The following is a 19,298-nucleotide window of genomic DNA, read 5'->3' on the forward strand; positions in this document are numbered from 1 at the left end:
ACAACTGGGTTAGAGTCAGACCTGATGAATTCCTCTTAAAATATCAACCTTCAGAGTGGGCCAGATGAACCAGAAGGAGATGATGCTTTGATCCTTACGATGGGAGAAGTAACTGCACTTCCTAACCTGGAGACTCTGCAGGTATCCAGGGAATGTCTCCTCTTTGGGATCTGACAAGCCAAGCCAGCACTGCATCAATCAGCTCTCAGTGTGCTTATTTACAGCAGTAATTTTGGGCTTAATCCCCGGCTGCAAATTTGTGTTGTGAAACTGTTGACAGTCGTCCTAAAATCAACTACTCTCTAAACACTCTATCAATTCCTCCCATTGCAAAAAATTCCATTACAGAGCCTGATTTTGTGCTTCAAAATTACCTTTAAATTCCCAAATAGTCTATTTCTCAGTACCTTGTCACTCTGAGTTCCTCAGAGTAGTGATACTACACACATCCAAAGCACAGTCCAACAATTCCTTTGTAGACAAAATTTTCTCCCATTGGCAATAATACTTGTCTTTTTTAATATAATTTAATACCAAAATCAATATTAAAATACTATTAAAATGTCTACTGTTAAAACATTCTCATTCAATAAATGTTAAAGGTACTTTAAGATGGTAAGACCAGAGGGAAAAAAAAATTCAAATAGACGCTACATGACTAATATTACTTGTGACAGATCATTCCCACACAGGAAAAAATAGAAATACTAGAATTGTTTTTGTAGGAGGAAAAACTTCAGACTCAAACAGAAGAGATAAAAGCCAAGGCAACAATTCAACAACACTGCAGAAGTCTGGAAACAGAAACACTTCCTGCAGGAAGTGTCCAAAAGAATCCCGTGGACTTACTGTTTGTGTGATTCTCCACCCACTTGTTGATTTGGGCAGCAACTGCTGCACTTTGGCTGAAATCCACATTCTCCACTTCAGCTTTAAAGTATTTTTTGACCAACTGCAGGAATTTGTCACTGACATGGAACCCATTCTGCACATACAGGGAGTTGGCGATATCCAGCACGTAATGACTTTCTTCAGTAGTTGCCATGTCAGAAAGGTCCTTCAGGAAGGTAAATTCTTCACCTGAGGGAAGAAAAACAGCTTCAGTGGTTCAGAAAAAAAACCAGTTAATCTATGTTTTTTTCTGCTGAAAATTCACTAAGACAAAAAAATAAAAGTCTTCTTTTTTTAAATAAACTTGTTTCTAAACCTACACACACATCTTCAGATCTGAAGGAATATTTTACAAGAACATATTACTTGGAGCTTATTTTCTCTACTAGTTATAATTGGTATAATTAATGAGACATTTGAATCCCATCAGAGACAAAGGTATCAATGGAAATCCTTTCAACATCAAAAGAGCAATTAAAGAAATTATTACTGGTCACATTTGTATGTCTTGCCACCACAAATCCTTAACAGAACTTTTGTTCCATCCTAAAAGCCAGTTGTTTAAGGAAAAACGGATCTCAAATTTTGAAACTAAGTTCTCTATGCTAAAAAGCAGGTCCAGAATTTCCCAGGATCCTGTGTGGGGCAGGACAGAATCATTTGCTTGGGTAATGAGGAATCCTGAGGAGGACTACAGCAGTCTAGGAAGCTTGTACTGCTGCATCATATACCTTAAGCTGAAATTTCCAATTTAAAAAAAAACAACAAACCTTAAAATCTGATTGCAATGATATATTCCAAGCAGAAATCATGGAGATGCTCTCACTGAATACCACTCAGTGAGAAGAGTGAATGGCCCAGCTCAAACCAACTGCATAACTCCTTCAATTAGAGCTGAGGGATAATTGATTAATGTTCTAGAGACAAATTGCAGAATTAAATTTGTGCCTCCACAGAGAGGCATCATCCCTGCAGTGGTTTTGTTAAACACAGCTTGGTCACCGTGTTCAGAAATTCCTCCCCAAGATCCTTTCACTGAAGACTTGAAAGTCCAGCCCTTTGTATGAATAAGAAATTTCATTCAGGTTTCAAACCAGTTCCTTTGATATCAATATAACCAATTTTGCTGAAACTACTGCTTGCCTTTCAGGTTTCACTATTAATCCCTAAAAAGGATGTTCCTAAAAATCTTCTTATATCCCTGGAGGCAAAGGCAAGCTTGTTCTGCAGCAAGCAAGATGGACAGTTGGCTGCAGTAGCTGAAGATTCAGGTACCCAAGGGTACCCAGGTTGTGTGTTAGCTGCTCTCAGCTCATGCAGAACCCACTCAAACGTGTTCCAGCACATCCAGACCATCAACAGGACACCAAAAAAAACAGTGATTAACAACCCAAGGACATGACCAGGCCACCTGCATCCTTGTTCTGGCATTGCCACCTGTTTATGTAAAAAAGTAGCACATGATTAAGAGGCCTCACCATTTTTCAAGCTGTCAAAGCCCAAGGAATGTCGAATCTCTTTCAAAGTGGTTCCATGGGCTCCCAGCTCCACCATTCCCATGGCCAGTGCAATGCTCAGAGGAGAGAAAAGGATGTTCTCATCTTCTCTGGTGGCTCTCAGCTGGTTGTAAATGTTCACAGAGAGCTCAGCAATGGTTTCATCGGGAAAATTGGTCTTGAAGGCTTCACTTTGCAAAACAAGCAAAGACAACAGTCCAAGGAAATACATGACTTGAGATTTTAAGATCTGCAAGATAAATTTTAGAGAAAATAAGTTAACTTTGTTCAAGTAAAACAAGATTCAACTTTAGTCTTAAGTCTGTGGGGAAAGAAAACCCGGGTCAGAGCTCAATGCACAATGCAGTTATTTGGAGGAGAATGTTCAAACTGAGGTAAGGATCTATTTTCAAACAAAAATTATTTACTTCGGTAGGTAAATGTATGTTTTTGAACTCTTCCAGCCCCAGATTAACAAAACACTCATGGCTACTACAGAAAAAGACCCCAAAGACAGCAACACCTTTCCTACTTCATGTTTGAATTCTGCTCCTGTGGTTGTTCAGCAAGGCTGACCTGGAATCGGTTTGTGCTTCTGTATTTTTTCACCAAGGAGACCCAAAAGTCCACTATTTCTTTCATTTGACCTTCCAGTAAGATACAACTTATCCATCTAAGTCACTCTAAGCCCCCAAAAGGTAAAAATATTTCCAGCAGTGCATGAGAGCTCGCTGACACAGTGACAAAGTTATTGTACCGTGAGGTTGTTCTTTTGCAAAACATGTGGCAAGCAGCCAAAACTTCTTTGAAAGAAAAATCAATCATTCCTTGGTTACCAAATGAAACTCCTTTTGTTAGTAAATAATGTGAAAAGTTGGGTAGCTATGCTGGCCAGGAGTCAACACCCCCTCAGAGTGGGTTACTGTACATACCAGGCAGGAAGATTCTTGTGGAAACAAGAAAGTGAACTAAATCAAAAAAAAGGGTGAGCACTGATTGATGCTTTTGACTAATCCATCCTTCAAGCTTTGCAAAATGCTTCAGTAAGCAACAGTCCTCACTCTGAATAACCCCAGTGCAGCTCATCACACTGCCAACAGTAAAATTCCAGCTCCTGGAGCAGTGTGTGTGTATCCCCATCCTTCCATTTTTTCCCTTTACACTCCGTGCTCCCTCAGCATCTGACCCACTAATGCTCCATGTCTTGGGTGAGAAACACAACCAACAGAGCTCACATTTCAGTTCCTTCCCTCTGCCACTCCTGGTGTCTCTAACACACAGCAGAGCCAATCCTCCCGAGGCAGGAGGTTGGACAGGACAGGACTAAAAGCTTTATTCCAGCAGTGTTTCCATGTTGTTGTGTCAGTGTGCAGGGCTCCTCAGCCCAGCACAAACTGTGGGAATGCTGCTGCTCCACTGAACCCATCTGCATGCAGCCAGCCCAAGTGCCTCTCCTTATGCTTCCCAGCAATCCCGGGCCCCCATTTCCATGGAGTTCTATATCCATGGCACAAAGCAAGCTTTATACAGCATTTATATTCTGCATTTCATCTTCAAAGCCCTGTGTAGCAGCATCTAATTCACTCACACAACAGAATGATCCACAATTTAAGTGTTATTACTCACATTTTATAGCTGAGAAAATACAGAGGACAACTGGGTACACACACGTGCCTTGGCAGCCACTGGGGCTGGCACTGGTTAAGATTCCTCCTGTCCCCCAGCCTTGGATTTGTTTAGTCCTGAACTGAGAAAATTAAACAGATGAACCAGTGCAGGGATCACACAGAGTTCAGGGAAAAGGAGAGCCTTGACTCTCCCCTGCCCCTCCTCTCCTTTCTCATGGTTGTTTCCATATATGTGAGGAATATCCCCCTTTTCTCCATTTCCAGTAAACTCTCCTCTGTGCCGGCATCACCTCCTCTCTCTGGGCTACCTGATCAATCTTCCTCTGATCCTCAGCAAGGTATCAAAAGTCTCCACTGAAGGCTCTTACTCTGTTTAAGAACAGCCCAGACAAGCCATACAAGCCTGAAGCACCAGGTTTAACAGTTGCTGCTGACGTGTTTCACTCCCAAAACTCCCCAGCACTTCACTGCTGCCCAGTGGCAAACACTGCACTCTGACCATCACTACTTATTTCACAAAGACTCAGTTTTTTACAACCAAAACCATTTTCCACACACCACAAACTTCCCCAATAACTGTTTTTCTTCATAGCAGTTCATTTTTTTTTTAAACCTGTCCGTTTAGAAAGTATTGACTTAAGGATATTAAGGTTTGTGTTATAGAAAATAACTGGATTTCTCTGTGATCAGGGGTATTCTAGATTTCTTTATTTTAGAAAAACACAACTCTCACATTGTTACATAAGACTTCAGTCAGCACATCCTTGGGATAGACTGAGCCCAGGTATTATTCTCTTATCCTAAAAGCTGCACAAGGCAAGAAAGGCTTAATGAACCCACGTCACACAGGTCTAGAGCAGCCTCAGAAACGGGGCTCAAAAAATAGATAAACAGAAGCTCATCTTTCTTTGGTTGAGGATGAACCCAAATCTGGGGACTCTCCCATCCTAATCCATACAAACCAGTTGTGCAGCTCAATGTGGATGCAATTATACAGAGAGCTCAGCTTTCCCCTCCCGGATCAAGAATTGTTTGAGCTCACTTTGAGACCTGACATGGTTAAAACAGATATAAAATAACCTTCAATTTTGAAAAAGTCAAATTCCCCAGCCCTTCAGTTGCAGAGGCAGCTGTTCAGCCCTCCATCACTGATCTTTGTCCTGTGTGCTATTGCCAGACAGGCTTAAATAATTGCAGGGGGGAAGTTTATACATCTTAATTAAGTGCTTAATGTGCAGGTCAGACTGTCTGGATGCTAATAAAATATTTGATATTAGACAATGTTAAAAACCCCCAAATTATTTACAAATCAAAGGCATGTTTCTTCGTGACCACTCTGGAAAAGCTCCTTATGTGAAATAATTAAGTTACAATACTTTTCATTATTTAGTTGGACAGAAAATGGGGTAAATACATAGATGGAGACAAATACAATTTATACTGAAATGCACTTAACAAGACAAATTACCAAATGTCTGTTTTTAAATACATGCCAGATTCCACTGATGGTAACACAAGAGGTTGAGCTGTGCAGAATTAAAGCTCCCAGTAAAATGAAATAAAGTCTAACAATCTCTATTTCCCCCCTGCCCCTTCCACATTGCTTCAGTCTAGAGAGGTTTTCCAACAGAATTCACAGGGAAGTTCCCCACCCACATGTCCAGGGAAAAGGAAGACAGCAGGGATGCAGGAATGAGCACCTGGGTGTAGGCAGAGGATGTGACCAGCTCTTTGGCTGGCACTGCTCTCTGAAGATATTTGTGAAAATGTACAAATATACAATGAGCACAATGCAAGGGAAGGTGATTTAAAGCAAACTGAAGATGGTCAGCGGGGAAGAGGCTGTAAAACACCAGAGACATCTGATCCATCCCTGCCAGCCAGGGTGAAAATGGTCTTATCTTATCCATCTAATCAAAGATGTCTGTGGTAAATTCCTCAGTTCAATTCTTCTCTCACTTCTGGTACATGAGTTCACTGTTCTGACAACGGGGAATCCAGCTCTTAATTGGCATTCCAGTCAGAGCAGTTCCTGCTTCCCTGATCCTGCCTCACTTCAGGCTCTATTACTTTTGGTTTTATCCCTCCTCGTGCAGGAGGGCTGGATCCAACCAACAGCTGAGCACTAATTATGTGCAGCAAGTTCTCAGCATCTGTGTCCTGGAAGAGGCAGGGGCAACCCTGGTTTGTCACTGCAGCAGCCCTGAGAGCAGCTGGGAATCCACTGTGCCCTCCTCACAAACACGCCCTAAGTGAAGGCAGTGAGGCTGAACATTATGTAACATACATCCAGAAAGTTAAAGGGTTCCTATGAGTATCATCAAACTTTTTACTCAGTCTTTTGTCTCCTCCTCAGACATCCCCAGCACAGCCTGTCAGTGCTGATCTGCATCAGTGCAATCCACTTAAATAACACTGCAGCAGTGGGAAGGGAGTCAAAGTCCCCACCGAGCAATGTTTAAAAATCAAGAGCCATCAGTTTCAAATGTTACTCTGTGCACTTTCCATCTCTTGGCTACATGTAGGACTGAAAAAAAGCTGTTAAAAATACCTTCACTCCTCAATCACACAGATGTTAAGACCAACAATATGAGCTTCTCATTTGAGGGCCAGTCTAAGACAGAGAGTTTTGTTTTATTTTATCTTGATGCATGAACACCTTTCCTGCCAGGCAATCAACAAATCAGCACAAATATACAAACACTGTCCTTGCAAAACAATCCTGTATCACAGTTGCCGCAGAGGTTTGTCAGAGTATTAGTTTTGCTCTTGCTTGCAACTGTTCTCAGGATAAAAAGGCAGTGACAGAACACTAAACCATAAGATTCCAGATGTCCTTCAGCAGGTACTGGCATTGAGGTCACAACCAGTTCAATTCCCAGGGAACCTTTTCATCCAGAATTTCAGAAAACTGCTGCAAAGTTGTCATCAGTCCTGACAGTCAGCCCAGTCCATTTCCACAAGTGCTCATAACCAGCTCAGTGTGAGGGCAGCATTCCCGTTCTCCTGCCCTTGGCCAGCCCAGATGTGCTCCTGGGCACAAGGAACACCCGTTTTTGCAATGTTTGAAGAAAAACACTCGTATGATAAACACAGAACTGCTGCTTCTCTCCAGCTCCTGCCTCTCCCGAGCATAAGGCTGGGATGACTAAGAGGAAGCAGAACAACATCGCCCCCTCACTCCCACAAACCCTGAACTATTCGGTTCATCACATGTGCTCTCAGCGAGATGCAGAAGGGGCCGGTGTTCTCTGTAAGACAAGATATTTTGGGAGGTATCATATCAACAAACTCCAACTGAGTTCACAGACACAAAGTACTGTGAAATTTGAAACAGCCAGAACTGGACTCAGCGTAGGAAGGTGCCAAAAATTCAATTAAGGGTTGCATTCTAGTACCTTGTACTTGTCAGACAGGTTGAAAAAATGGGTTATAATTTCCTTGTCTTTAACACCTCTACAGACAGAGGGTTTTATAAAGAAACTCATTTATGGCTTTAAAAGCTTACAAAATAAAGCTGGTATATATATATTGCCTCAGTTCCTCAGTACACAGAGACTAAACTAAGATTAGTTGCCTTAAAGATCACTCCTGGCTACCTGCAAACTCAACACCAGTGGAGTGGGAGGCACAAATGAGAAAAAGTGCTGATTCCTCATCAGTGTGTAGAAGAAAAGCTTGGGGAGAAAAGCAGGACTGATTACACTCTCTCCTGTAAAGAGCGTCTGCAGTAACAGACAGAAGTCTGGCAGAACAATTTGATAAAGCAAGAGCTGAATGTACTCAGGGAACAAGAGCTGATGGTCAGAGGGAAAAAAACGCTATTTATGGATTCAGGGAGGAGCTGGGTGATTCTCCTTCCCCTCAAACCCAACCAAAACTATCGTGTTTGCGACAGATTAATTCTGGGAGAAGTTTGAAATTGGTGAAATTCAGTCACTGCTGCTCTGCCAGTCAGTAAATACAATTGCTGCAGGTACCTTTACTCTGGGTGATTTCTGGTTGGCAATCACATCAACCAACACAGGATCAAACAGGGAGGGATCACCTAACCAGTAGTAACAGTTTAGAAAATGAACACAACTCTCCCTCCACAAGGAGCCCAGAGAGCCCCAGCTGAGCACAGGAGATGCAGGAGCAGTGAGTGAGATCCTCAGCAGTCCCCAGGACCAGCAGTGGTTGTCATGGCTACCCTGAAGGATGTGCAGAGGAGGCTCCCACTGATGGCCAGGATTTGCTCCTGGACTAGTTCAGGCTTGGCCTGCAACAACAGGGGACTGTGGCTGCTGCCACAGCCCTCAAGGGTCTTACAAAGCCACTTGATCCTCTGCAGAACAACATCAGAATCGCTTTTTCAGTCCTTTCTCCTTCGCTTAGAAATCCAACCTTTCAGATTTTTGTTTGAAGATGGGTAAAAATGCTTCTGCTGGAGCAGAAGTATTCTCCCAACTGGAAGGTTGTGGTTTTACCTCCCACAGAAGGATTGTGACACTTCATCAGCTGCTCACTTTGTTCATTGTCCTCTTCCTCCCCATCACTCAGCCCCTCTCTCCCCCCAGCACAAAACAAAGCTCAAACCTGAGCTGACTTCACCTGAGAAATAATTTCTTTTCCATAACCAGTGGCACAGGTGTAGAGGGGACAGCAGAGCAAGGGCTAAGTGCTGGAATCAAACATCCTAATGGGAACTCCTGCCCACACAATGCACTGGGGCATCCTTACACGTGCAGCTGATCCAGAGCCTGCCTGGAGGTGATAGCAGGGAAATTAAAGTGCCAATTCTCACAGCAACAGACATGCAATTCATGAGGTGTTACTGCTTAGAGCCAGGAGAATATACCCAAGGAAATGGGAAAATAACTAGATGTCCATAAAATGTTTTAAGCTCCAGCTATCGGGGACAGTGCAAGCAGCACATGAAGGGATCTGCCAAGTCCTTTGGTTATTAGAAGTACTTTGGTTCCTGGAAGTGGTGACAATCTTGGAAAATTATACATTCCTCTCAACAGCAGGCAGGCACATCACTGCTCTGACATGTGTTACATTCAGCCAGCAAGTCAAGTCCCTCATATTAGGGCATGTATTTACATTTTCTGCGCTGCAAAACATGTTTATCCCTAAAAAATGTTTATCCTCAGCTTATGTGAGCATCTGACCTTGTCAAGCAGAGATCCCACAGACACGAGTACAACCATTAAGCTTGTTGGAATCTGTTTGTTCCATACATGTGCCATGACACCCATATTTCAATCTGCACAAACATTAGTAATAAACTTATGGCATTTTATCACCATCTGTCAATTATGGTGTCATTGCCTTCTGGAGCAGGAAACCTCGAGGTTAATTTCATTAGAAGCAGCACAATAACAATATAGAAAATAGCATTTAAACCTCCAGGATATAGTGACTAAGACCAAGAGGAGTCATTCCATAGGAAGTTTTTGGACTGCACTAAAACCTTGCTCTCCAAAGCACAGCAAGCTGTGCCCCTCATTTTTTAAATGACTCCGCAGAACCAGGAGCTTCGTGAAAACCTGAAAGGAAAATGGTACCTTGAAAACTTTCCTATTGACAATTTTTACCATTAAATCCCAAATGTTTTTAAACTTTCATGGAGCCTGGCACTGAGTCACTAACCTGCTAGGGCAATTATGCAAGCCAAAGTTGTCTTAATTGCGCTTCCTCAAGCGTATTCCCTCAGCTCCAATTAAAAAATAAAAAAGAGATGCTGAGAAGCCATGTCCAAAATACTTAAATTTGAATAGCCTGAAGCGAACATCTAAATACATGTCTCGACAATTTAAAAAAGGTGGTCTTAATTCAAAAACTACTACTGTAAGGCCTGCAGTTGGGAGGACTTGTATGCAATTTCTCTATTTGTTTCTTCTGTCTACAAGGAAAAAAAAATATTTGGAAAGAGTTTGGCAGAGTGCTTTACTTGTGACAGCTCCAGTGTGCCCCACAAAGTGAAAGCTATAAATAAGGAAACACAAAACCCACAAGCTCTGTGAAGGAGAAAATTTGAAACATTAGGGAATTTGAGGATTCTAGAGGCAGAGAATTGGAGGTGTGCACGTGACCCTTCCAACAAAGTCAACAAAGCCTGGCTGGGGAGAATTTCTAGGCTGGAGATTGAAATATTATACTGGATCCGCTTTTAACAGATCAAAACTGAGGGTCTACCTGTCAAGTTCCACAGAAGCAGCTTAATCAGGCATAGATTGCTTGGTTTGGTTGTTTTAACATCCACTGCTGCCTCAGTGAGGGCTGACAGCCCTGTACATCCCCTGAAGGGGGTCACCCTCATGCACATTGGTCTTGTGGTGAAGGTGTTGACCTGACTTGACCATAGAAGGAGGGACAATACCCAGGCACAGAAGGTGAAGCTGGGTCTCAGAAGCTCTCAAGAATCAATTCTGACAAGTTCTACTTTTGCAATAACGTTTGTTTGGAGTGAGAAGGCCAAGGCAGTGCTCCACTCACAGTGCAACCTCTGGGGATAACACCCCAAACGAGACAGCCCCATCCTCTTCCCTCCCTTTAGATTTCCTTGGGGCTGTTTGGGAAAGGCAGGGTGTGATCTGATTCTGCAGCAGTCACTTTCTATCAGGAGCAGCAGAAAAGCCACACTGCAATCAGTTCTTTTCCAAACAAGAACAACAACTTGCCTGCTCTTGCACGTACTGCACATCTCCTTACTTACAATAAGTCACATTTCTGCTATTTTACTGTGAAATTCGGTCGATCAGGAAGCTCCCAGCAGCAAGTTCCCACTATAATTTAATTAAAGGGCAGTAGTTAAGTTTCACCATATGCAACTGCCAGATGCAATCAGTGCAGTTTAAGTCTAAAGGCGCCGTTCCTGCGTGTACTGGAGCAGAGTTTTATAAGTGATGAAAGCTGTCACTTATGTCACAGATATTGCTCTAATGCAGGATGATATTACAGTTTCAGCAGAACCAAAATATATTAATAATACATTTGGTGAAAGCATTTTTACAGCAAGTGAGTTTGCAATACAGTGTTTCAAGTGCCACACACTTTCTTGCAGCTCCCCATTTACGGATAAAGCCACTTGAGATCTGTTACATTAGTCTATATGCTTTGTCTGGCATCCTAACAAGCTCTCACAGCCAATTTTAAACCTTCTGAAGTTGGAGGACGGGAAGACACGACTAATTAGGGAGAAACAAAAACAGAACAGGAACCCTTCACTATCCAGGATTGTAGGAAGAGGGGATTTTGCATCAAAAGTACCTTAAAATTGGGTGTCTCTGGAGGACACTTGCTGAATGCCTTTCAAAAGCCTAACAACCAACTCAGGAAAGTTTTCAAATGTCTTTAACAAAATGCAGTGAAGAATGATAATCTTTGAAGCATCCCCAAATAACTAAGTAGAAGAATATACATTATGTATTAAATAGCGTTTCAAAAGATCAAAGCAGAAGTTAATTCTTCAATACTTTGTCCAGCTCCCTTCACAAGGACTTCAGAAGCAAAGAGATCAGGCTATGGTACAACTGTGTCAAGATGATGAAGAAAGTTAATTAAAATGTATCAGGATTTCAGAAAAGGAGTCTGTCACTTCATAAACTGAAAGCAAGCCTGACATACAAAACAGCTTGTTTTCCTCCAAAATAACATTGGCTTCAGCCTTGAAATCAACACTGGGCTCCATTTACATTTAGGTAACGTCCCTCTTGCCAGGAGAGTTATTTTCCCCTTCTGTTAACGCTACTGAGATCAGAATTAGTTTCTCACAGTACAGTAATAAGACACACAGATTGTTTCAGAAAAGCCCAAAAAACAATTAACCCCGGCGCTAAAAGTAGATGTTATACCCTGATTAATTACCAGGAGCAATTCATCACTCCCAGGATTGTGTTTACAACGCACAGACACTGCTCCTCCAACGCTTCCCGGCTCCGTAGCCTTTCTCCACGGAAGATGCAGCGGAGCTTCCAGCCAGCTACAGTTTGTCTGAGAAGGCTCTGCACGCCCCAGGCAGAGTGTCCTGACAGCCCCATCCCTGCCAGGCAGCAGCAGCTCGGCCCTGGGCGCTGCCCGTGGAGCAGCACAGCTCACGGAGCCCCCGGGGCAGGGCTGGCACTGCCCCGGACCAGCCGGGCCCTGCGCTGGCACCGCCCGCTGATGGAGCTGCCCTGGCACAGGGCTGGGGGCAGACACAGCCCCGGAAAGCCCGGGCTTAAAAGCAGCTGAAAGAGCTGTTTTGGCAAGTGAGCTGAGCCCGAGCAGCAGATCCAAAAATCCGAGTGAAAACAGGCTGCACAGAAACTTCAGGGACGAGAGGGCGAGAAAGAAGAAACGGAGTCAGTAAACAAGAACATTTAATCAACATCACTAACGCTGAGAGAAAAATTTAGCTCTAAGCCCCTCCACTTCAAATATTGCTTTAAGATAGCAGCATAACTTCTAGTACAAAATACAGACTTTTAAAAAAAAAACTACAGAATAATATTCAGCCAGTAGCAGGATTTTTCACTCTGGGTTTTACACAGTGGAAAACTCCAAACAAGGCATTCAATAAGAATTTCTTTTTGATGTGAAGGATGCTGATCACTCGTCTTCCCAAAGGAGTGAGAACCATGGGAAGACCACGTGGAGAAGAAAATTAAACTTCTCTTTGCTCCTGCCCTAAGGCCAATTCCAATTCTTGCCTCTCAGGCTTCAGCATCACTGCTATTTGCTCTGCTGCTATTTTTCCACGTATTTTCAAATATTTCCATTTGCCTCTCTTATCTCCATGATTTCTTCAACTCTTCAACTCCGGTTTTGTTTGGTTTCCACTTGAGAGCAGCTCTGCAAATATCTAAAAGAAGGAAGGAACCAGGACATTTGCCCAATTACAGACGTGACTCCAGACACCAACACAAGCAACTGATCGCCCGGTATCTGGACAGCAGTTACAACCCCACAGTGGGGCACAGTGGATAGAACTGCTATGAAAACCCTCATGCTTGTTTCTCCACATCATCATTACAGTCCTTCCTCCCTCTTATTTCTTTCAAGCTTCCATGAATTTATCAGCTTAAGAAAAAAAAACAACATAGTGTTCAAACTGGGAAAGCTGGCAGGGCATGAAAATGAGAAGCGAGCTCGGTGCCCTGCATGTCTGTCTGAATTGTTCAGAGAGAATGTTTGGAACAGCAGCAGCTTCGAGGGATAAACGGGAAAGTTAGAAACAGGCAGAGAGGAAAAACCACTCCCTGCTGTGCAGGCATCTTATTCACAACAGAACACATGCAAAGGCCAGAGAAATACAGTTTTTTCAGTCAGAGGCAAAAAACAAGACTCGTTTGGGGGGGGTGGGGAAGGGGGGAGAAAATATTCTCATTTTTGTTCTGATAGTTTTGTTTGTCCCGGCCTTGGAGACCTGTAGCTATTGAAACATCACTCTTGGCTCACCACGGACAAAACAGCTCAGTGCAGAGTCCAGGACTCAAGCTGTGCCTGGAAGGTGGAATCTGGCCTTGGAGCACTTGTGCAGCTCACTGTTCAAGCCTCATTGGTTTGTGTTTATGAGAACTGACGCTGTTCCAAGTACCCACTCGATGATGAGCCATTTAAACACCACATGGAGGGAGCTGAATTTGTCTTAATCTTGCTTATTCTCCCACACAGAGGAGTTCGTATCACGTTAGACCCGACTCTAAATGCTAAAGCAATTCCCATGAACAAGAGCAATCACGGGCCACTTGTGCTGTGCTCTGTTGGCTCCCATCTACACAACCTCCCCAGGGCTCCAGGAACACACTCTAAACCCTTCTTTAGAGGGTTTTTTGGTTGTCGGTTTTGGGTTTTCCGTGGGTTTGGTTTTATTTTTATAATTCAAAAACTCCAATAACTTAGAGAAAGTAATCGAGTCACTTCCAACGCCCAGAACGAAAAATGAAGGTTGTAACTTCACTGTCTCCCCTCCCAAAAATCAAACTACCTGTTTTCCAGCAAGTCCCAGGTGTTTCCATAAGGATTCCCTATGGCAAGTGAATATTAATTCTACCTTGTGTGAGAGAGGCTGTAACACTACTCCCATTTTTGGTATTACAAGCCATGATTCATGCGCGTCTAACATTTCACATTGGTGGGTAATATCCACGTTCTTGGGAAAAATTAGGTTAATCTTTTTAATTAGCGTGGCTTTGAAAACTAAATAGGCCAACCTGAATTCTTGGGCCTGTATATAAGATCCCAATTTTCAAGCTTTCCACAGGTTATGTCTAAAGGAAGCTGTGGAATAGGTGAGGTGGGCAGCTGTACCTCAAGGCAAGGAATCAGGCCCAGTTTGTGCCAAGCAGTTGCATTAACACAGCCACGGCAGAAAAAATGTTTTAATTTTCAGGCAATATGTGTCAGCAGCAAACTCATTGGGCAACAATCAACCAGAACAACTTGCCTCACACAAACCTCCTGAGCTGGTGCAGCTGCAGGGGAAGCACTGCCCAGATCATGCCCATTTTTCAGCCAGTCACCACAGGACAGTTATTGCACCGGAGCCAAATCCACCCCGAGGTGTAAATGGGCAAAAGCTCATCTCTCATCACACAAAGACTCTGCTAATCCTTGAGGCAGCACAAGAGATCAACTGTGCACCTTGTGGGCTGTGCACCTCACTCGTGATCACCAACTTTATCACTGGGATACATGAGACACTTGTAAATCATGGTGGGCCTGCTTCCTAGGGGGAAAAACAGGCATGGTATAGAATTTAATGGGGAAACACTACTTACAGCATGAAATTATAAACCTAAAAATAACTTCAGGTGGGTTTCTTCTTTGTTCAAATTCATCCAAGGCAGAATGTACAGAATATACTGCCTTGAAGTGAAGAACAACACTGAGATTTGTTGTTTTAAGCAGTAAACTGCCTACAGGTGAGGAGAGCCCCACTGGATCCAGTGTCCCATCCTGTGTGACATTCAGTGGTATGGATTTCTGCACACTTAAAGCACAAACAGTAACCAGCTGAGGCAGCAGTTTTGTGCTTGTTTTCATAAAAATATGGGGAAGCCAAGAGCAGAAGACAGCAAACCTTAACCAGGATACATGTCTATTTTAGCTCCCAAAGTCCACAGTAACCAAGGCTACTATAAATGGATTAAAAGTTCATTATTCCTTTTCCTTCCCCCAATGCTACATTAAAAAGCTTGACTTTAAACAATCCAGTCTTCACTGCATAGAGAATTATAATATTTTTGTGCTTACTGTGGTTTCTAAATACAATAATAATGATGTCAGACATGGCCATGCACTTGCCCAGGCAGGACTTGAATTTATGTCTCCATACAGCCAGAAATTACCAGCCTAACACTTGTTTTCCCATGATTCACGAGGTTTCAGGAATTGTTACGATGCATTAGGAGGGGCAAGGAAAGGCCTAGGATGGATTAAGGAAACCCTCAGTAGAGCAAGACTTGAAAACACACTTATCAGAGCTGTAATTACAAGGCTGAACGGCCACAGCTGATCCCTAACCTCAAACACTCTCACACTCCCCTTCAGCGACTTTGCATCAGGGAAAAAAACCCTTTACTGTGGCCTTATTAAACAAACATTTCCTTGTTCTCATTTTAAAGGTTCTACTAGTTTAACCTGTCTTATATAGAAAGAGTCAAACCATGACAGTACAAAATTAGAGCACTGACTCCCTCGAAGTCCTCAGGTTGTTCAGATTTCCACAGGTCTTTCTGCTGAACTGTTTCAGGGAGGGAACTGCACCACATTTACCTGCTGTTTGCCACTGGCAACTCCCCACACACTCCAGGAACTGCTGACTAGAAATTTTCCTGATCAAACTGTGTGTATTTCTGTGTATTTGGCAGCCAGCCACTAGGGATCAGTGTCGGGCCCAGTTCTGTTTAATATCTTTATTGATGATTTAGATGAGGGGATTGAGTCCACCATCAGCAAGTTTGCAGATGACACTAAGCTGGGGGGGGGAGTGTCGATCAGCTGGAAGGCAGGAGGGCTCTGCAGAGGGACCTGGATAGGTTGGAGAGTTGGGCTGATTCCAACAGGATGAGGTTCAACAAGGCCAAGTGCCCGGTCCTGCACTTTGGCCACAACAACCCCCTGCAGCCCCATGGGCTGGGGACAGAGTGGCTGGAGAGCAGCCAGATAGAGAGGGACCTGGGAGTTTGGATTGACAGGAAGCTGAACATGAGCCAGAGTGTGCCCAGGTGGCCAAGAAGGCCAATGGATCCTGGCCTGGATCAGGAACAGTGTGGCCAACAGGTCCAAGGAAGTGATTCTTCCCCTGGACTCAGCGCTGGTGAGGCCACCCCTGGAGTGCTGTGTCCAGTTCTGGGCCCCTCAGCTCAGGAAGGATATTGAGGTCCTGGAGCAGGTCCAGAGGAGAGCAACAAGGCTGGGGAAGGGATTCGAGCACAAGTCCTATGAGGAGAGGCTGAGGGAGCTGGGGCTGTTCAACCTGGGGAAGAGGAGGCTCAGGGGAGACCTCCTCACTCTCTGCAACTCCCTGACAGGAGGGGAGAGCCAGGTGGGGGTTGGTCTCTTTTCCCAGGCAACTCTCAGCAAGACAAGAGGGCTCGGTCTCAAGTTGTGCCAGGGGAGGTTAAGGTTGGATATTAGAAAGAATTTCTTTCCCGAGAGGGTGATCAACCATTGGAATGGGCTGCCCAGGGAAGTGGTGGATTCTCCATCCCTGGAGGTTTTTAAGAAGAGACTGGATGTGGCATCAGTGCCATGGGCTGGGAACCACAGCGGGATTGGATCAAGGGTTGGACTTGATGATCTCAGAGGTCCCTTCCAACCCAGATGATTCTATGATATTGTCAGAGAGGTCGAAGTGGTTACTGAGAAATAAAAGCCCACCTTTGGAAGGTGCTGAAGCAGTGCCTTCCAAAAACCAGGAGCATTCCCTCTGCCTCAGTGACTGTCCTGTGACACAGCTCAGCCACAAATTCTTGAAGGCTGGTGTTTATTTTTTAATTGGACTAACAATGATGCCAGTTGAGGTAGCCAAGTATGAAATTAATATGGATTTAAAAGCTCAAACTTTGCCAGTTTGGGGATGTTTTATTTCAGTCTCTAACTTTGATATCAATCACGAAGGGAGAAGAAAAAAGGAATTAAAGTACTATTCTGTGTACACAGAGTGGACGGGTCGAGGAGAGCCTGTAACTGTAGTAAGAAAACATCAGGCTGGACTTTAACAATAGAATTCTGCTGGCAAAGACAAGAAAGCTCTGGAAAACGTTGCTTGGGGAGATCTATACCCACAGCCACAAGATCCCTTTAAGCACAGTTTTGGTTCAAGGATTTTGGAATTCTTTGGCAAAGCTGGCAAGTAAAGTTCCAGTCTGTGTTCTGTGTCAGAGATGGAAACACAGAAGTAGCCCCCGTTTTGTGAGATTTATGGCTGCCATACAAACTCCACCAGGAACCCAGTTCTGTTCACTGTGCAGCTCTGCTTTTATTTAAAAGGCCTGAAAAATCAGAATTATTTCCCCTTGGCTTAAACTAGCATAACAAAAATAATTTGAGCTTCTCAGAAAATTTTGCATGTTTAGCTGCTCAATCTGTAAGTGGAAAAAAGTTAATTACACAACCCATTTAGGCATTTAATGTCCCAGGGCCAAGTCACTGTACGTCCAGGAAAGTATTAATAAACATGGCTTACCTACTTCATAAAAGCTGTGATTATCATTTTTCAATAACAGAAGTTATCAGCACTATTTCACCTCTTGTATCTTATGAAATTAAACCAAAATGGCAAAGTCTATTTAAATTCAGCCTATTGTGAACATGTTCTCTTTTTGTTCCTATGCACAATGTCAAAATTCAGGGCTGGGTTTCTCCAGGTGCAGCACACCAGGGCTCAGCTGGGAACAAACAGGAGCAGCCAAGCAAATAAGTCTCTATTTTGATGCCTAAATGGGAAATAAATATTCAAGTGTAAAAAAAACCCAAAAAAACCCAAAAACACACAGCACAAAAGTCTGCTGCTTGTTTTCAGAATTGTTACATCTTAAATTTCTGTGTAGAAATGGTCCACTTTGCTTTTCAGCTCCAGATCACACAATAAGTATTTAAGAAGTTCATTGTAAGGTATAAAACCCATCACAGTCCTATGTACTTACAGTCCAAGTCCCACTAAAGTCAACTGAAAGACTTGAACTCTATAATATTTTGCATATATGAAATTATTATATATACTATATATGCTTTAATCCCTAGAAGGGTTATGGTTATTCCACTTTTGAACTGTTCCTGAAATGCCACCAGTGTTGGCTCCCACTCAATACCAACCAACTGCCTCTTCCTTGTTCTGAGGACAAGAAAATAATTGTAAATTGGCAGGAAACACTAATATTTCAATCAGGAGTGAAAGTACAGAGATTCCTAGAAAGGAAACAAAATTGGTAACTTTTCTTGCTGCTGGTTACATATACGGTAACATATGGATGAACTTTATGAATTATGTGCTAAATTAACTTCAAATGTAAGTGTTGCAACAAAATATACATATCATTGGCCTTTTATATGGTTAATTAAATAGAAAAACATGCTGGCAACTCATCCTGTAATATAGAGAGGTCTAAATAGCAACTTACACAGCAGGTATTAATGGTTGTATTACCAGATGTAATTATGACATGATTTTTAAAGGCATTTTTACCACATAAAGGCTCCTGCCCATATCACTGTGCCAGGTCCTTCTACTAGAAACTTCCAAAACTTAAACAGGTTCATCCAGTACATGTGCACAAGGCTAAGTCTTACGATTTTAAACCGTTTTCAGATTAAAAATATTCTCATTTTTACTCAAACCCAAGAAACAGACCAGATTCCCACAGAAACCATCACTCTCGGGTGAACCCATTCCAGAATCCACGCCACTCAGGCCTTGAAATATTCCAAAACAAATGAAAAAAAAAATAATTGAAGAAGAAATAAGCGATTTCCCTAAGCATTTTCATAGCTTGCATAAAGACATCAATTACCATGGCTTGTCTTCTAAATTAATGATTCCCAGTGATGGATTATTCATGCAAGTCGGGCAGCTGAACATTATACTTTGACTCTGGGGAGAAAGTATAGCATGTCTTAATTAACTAGATTTTGTATAAGCCAGAAGATGCTCAGAAAAACTTTATTTCTCTAGTCAACCAGGTAAAAATGTAAGCAAATGGAACAAGTGGTAATTGAAATATGCAAAAATCTTCAGCAGTTTTCCATAATCCATATTTAAAGGGAACCAGCAGGAGCACATTGCCTCAAGTGAGCTTTGTCAAGTCATTCC

General features: G+C 42.9%; 1 protein-coding gene across 1 annotated transcript in view; it reads right to left on the reverse strand.

Moving 5' to 3' along the window:
- The window catches only part of SERPINI1 (serpin family I member 1), a 45,883-nt gene that overhangs the window by 17,974 nt on the left and 8,611 nt on the right, over positions 1-19,298 (reverse strand). Inside the window, exons 2-3 of the mRNA XM_027685869.1 lie at positions 2,370-2,637; positions 850-1,080 (exon numbers count right to left, since the gene is read on the reverse strand). Coding sequence (XP_027541670.1) covers positions 850-1,080; positions 2,370-2,619 — 481 coding nt within the window. The 5' untranslated portion in view covers positions 2,620-2,637. The remainder of the gene's footprint in view (positions 1-849; positions 1,081-2,369; positions 2,638-19,298) is intronic.

The sequence above is a fragment of the Neopelma chrysocephalum genome, unplaced genomic scaffold, assembly GCF_003984885.1.
Source record: "Neopelma chrysocephalum unplaced genomic scaffold, ASM398488v2 Primary Assembly neopelma1_69, whole genome shotgun sequence".
Taxonomy (NCBI): Eukaryota; Metazoa; Chordata; class Aves; order Passeriformes; family Pipridae; genus Neopelma; species Neopelma chrysocephalum.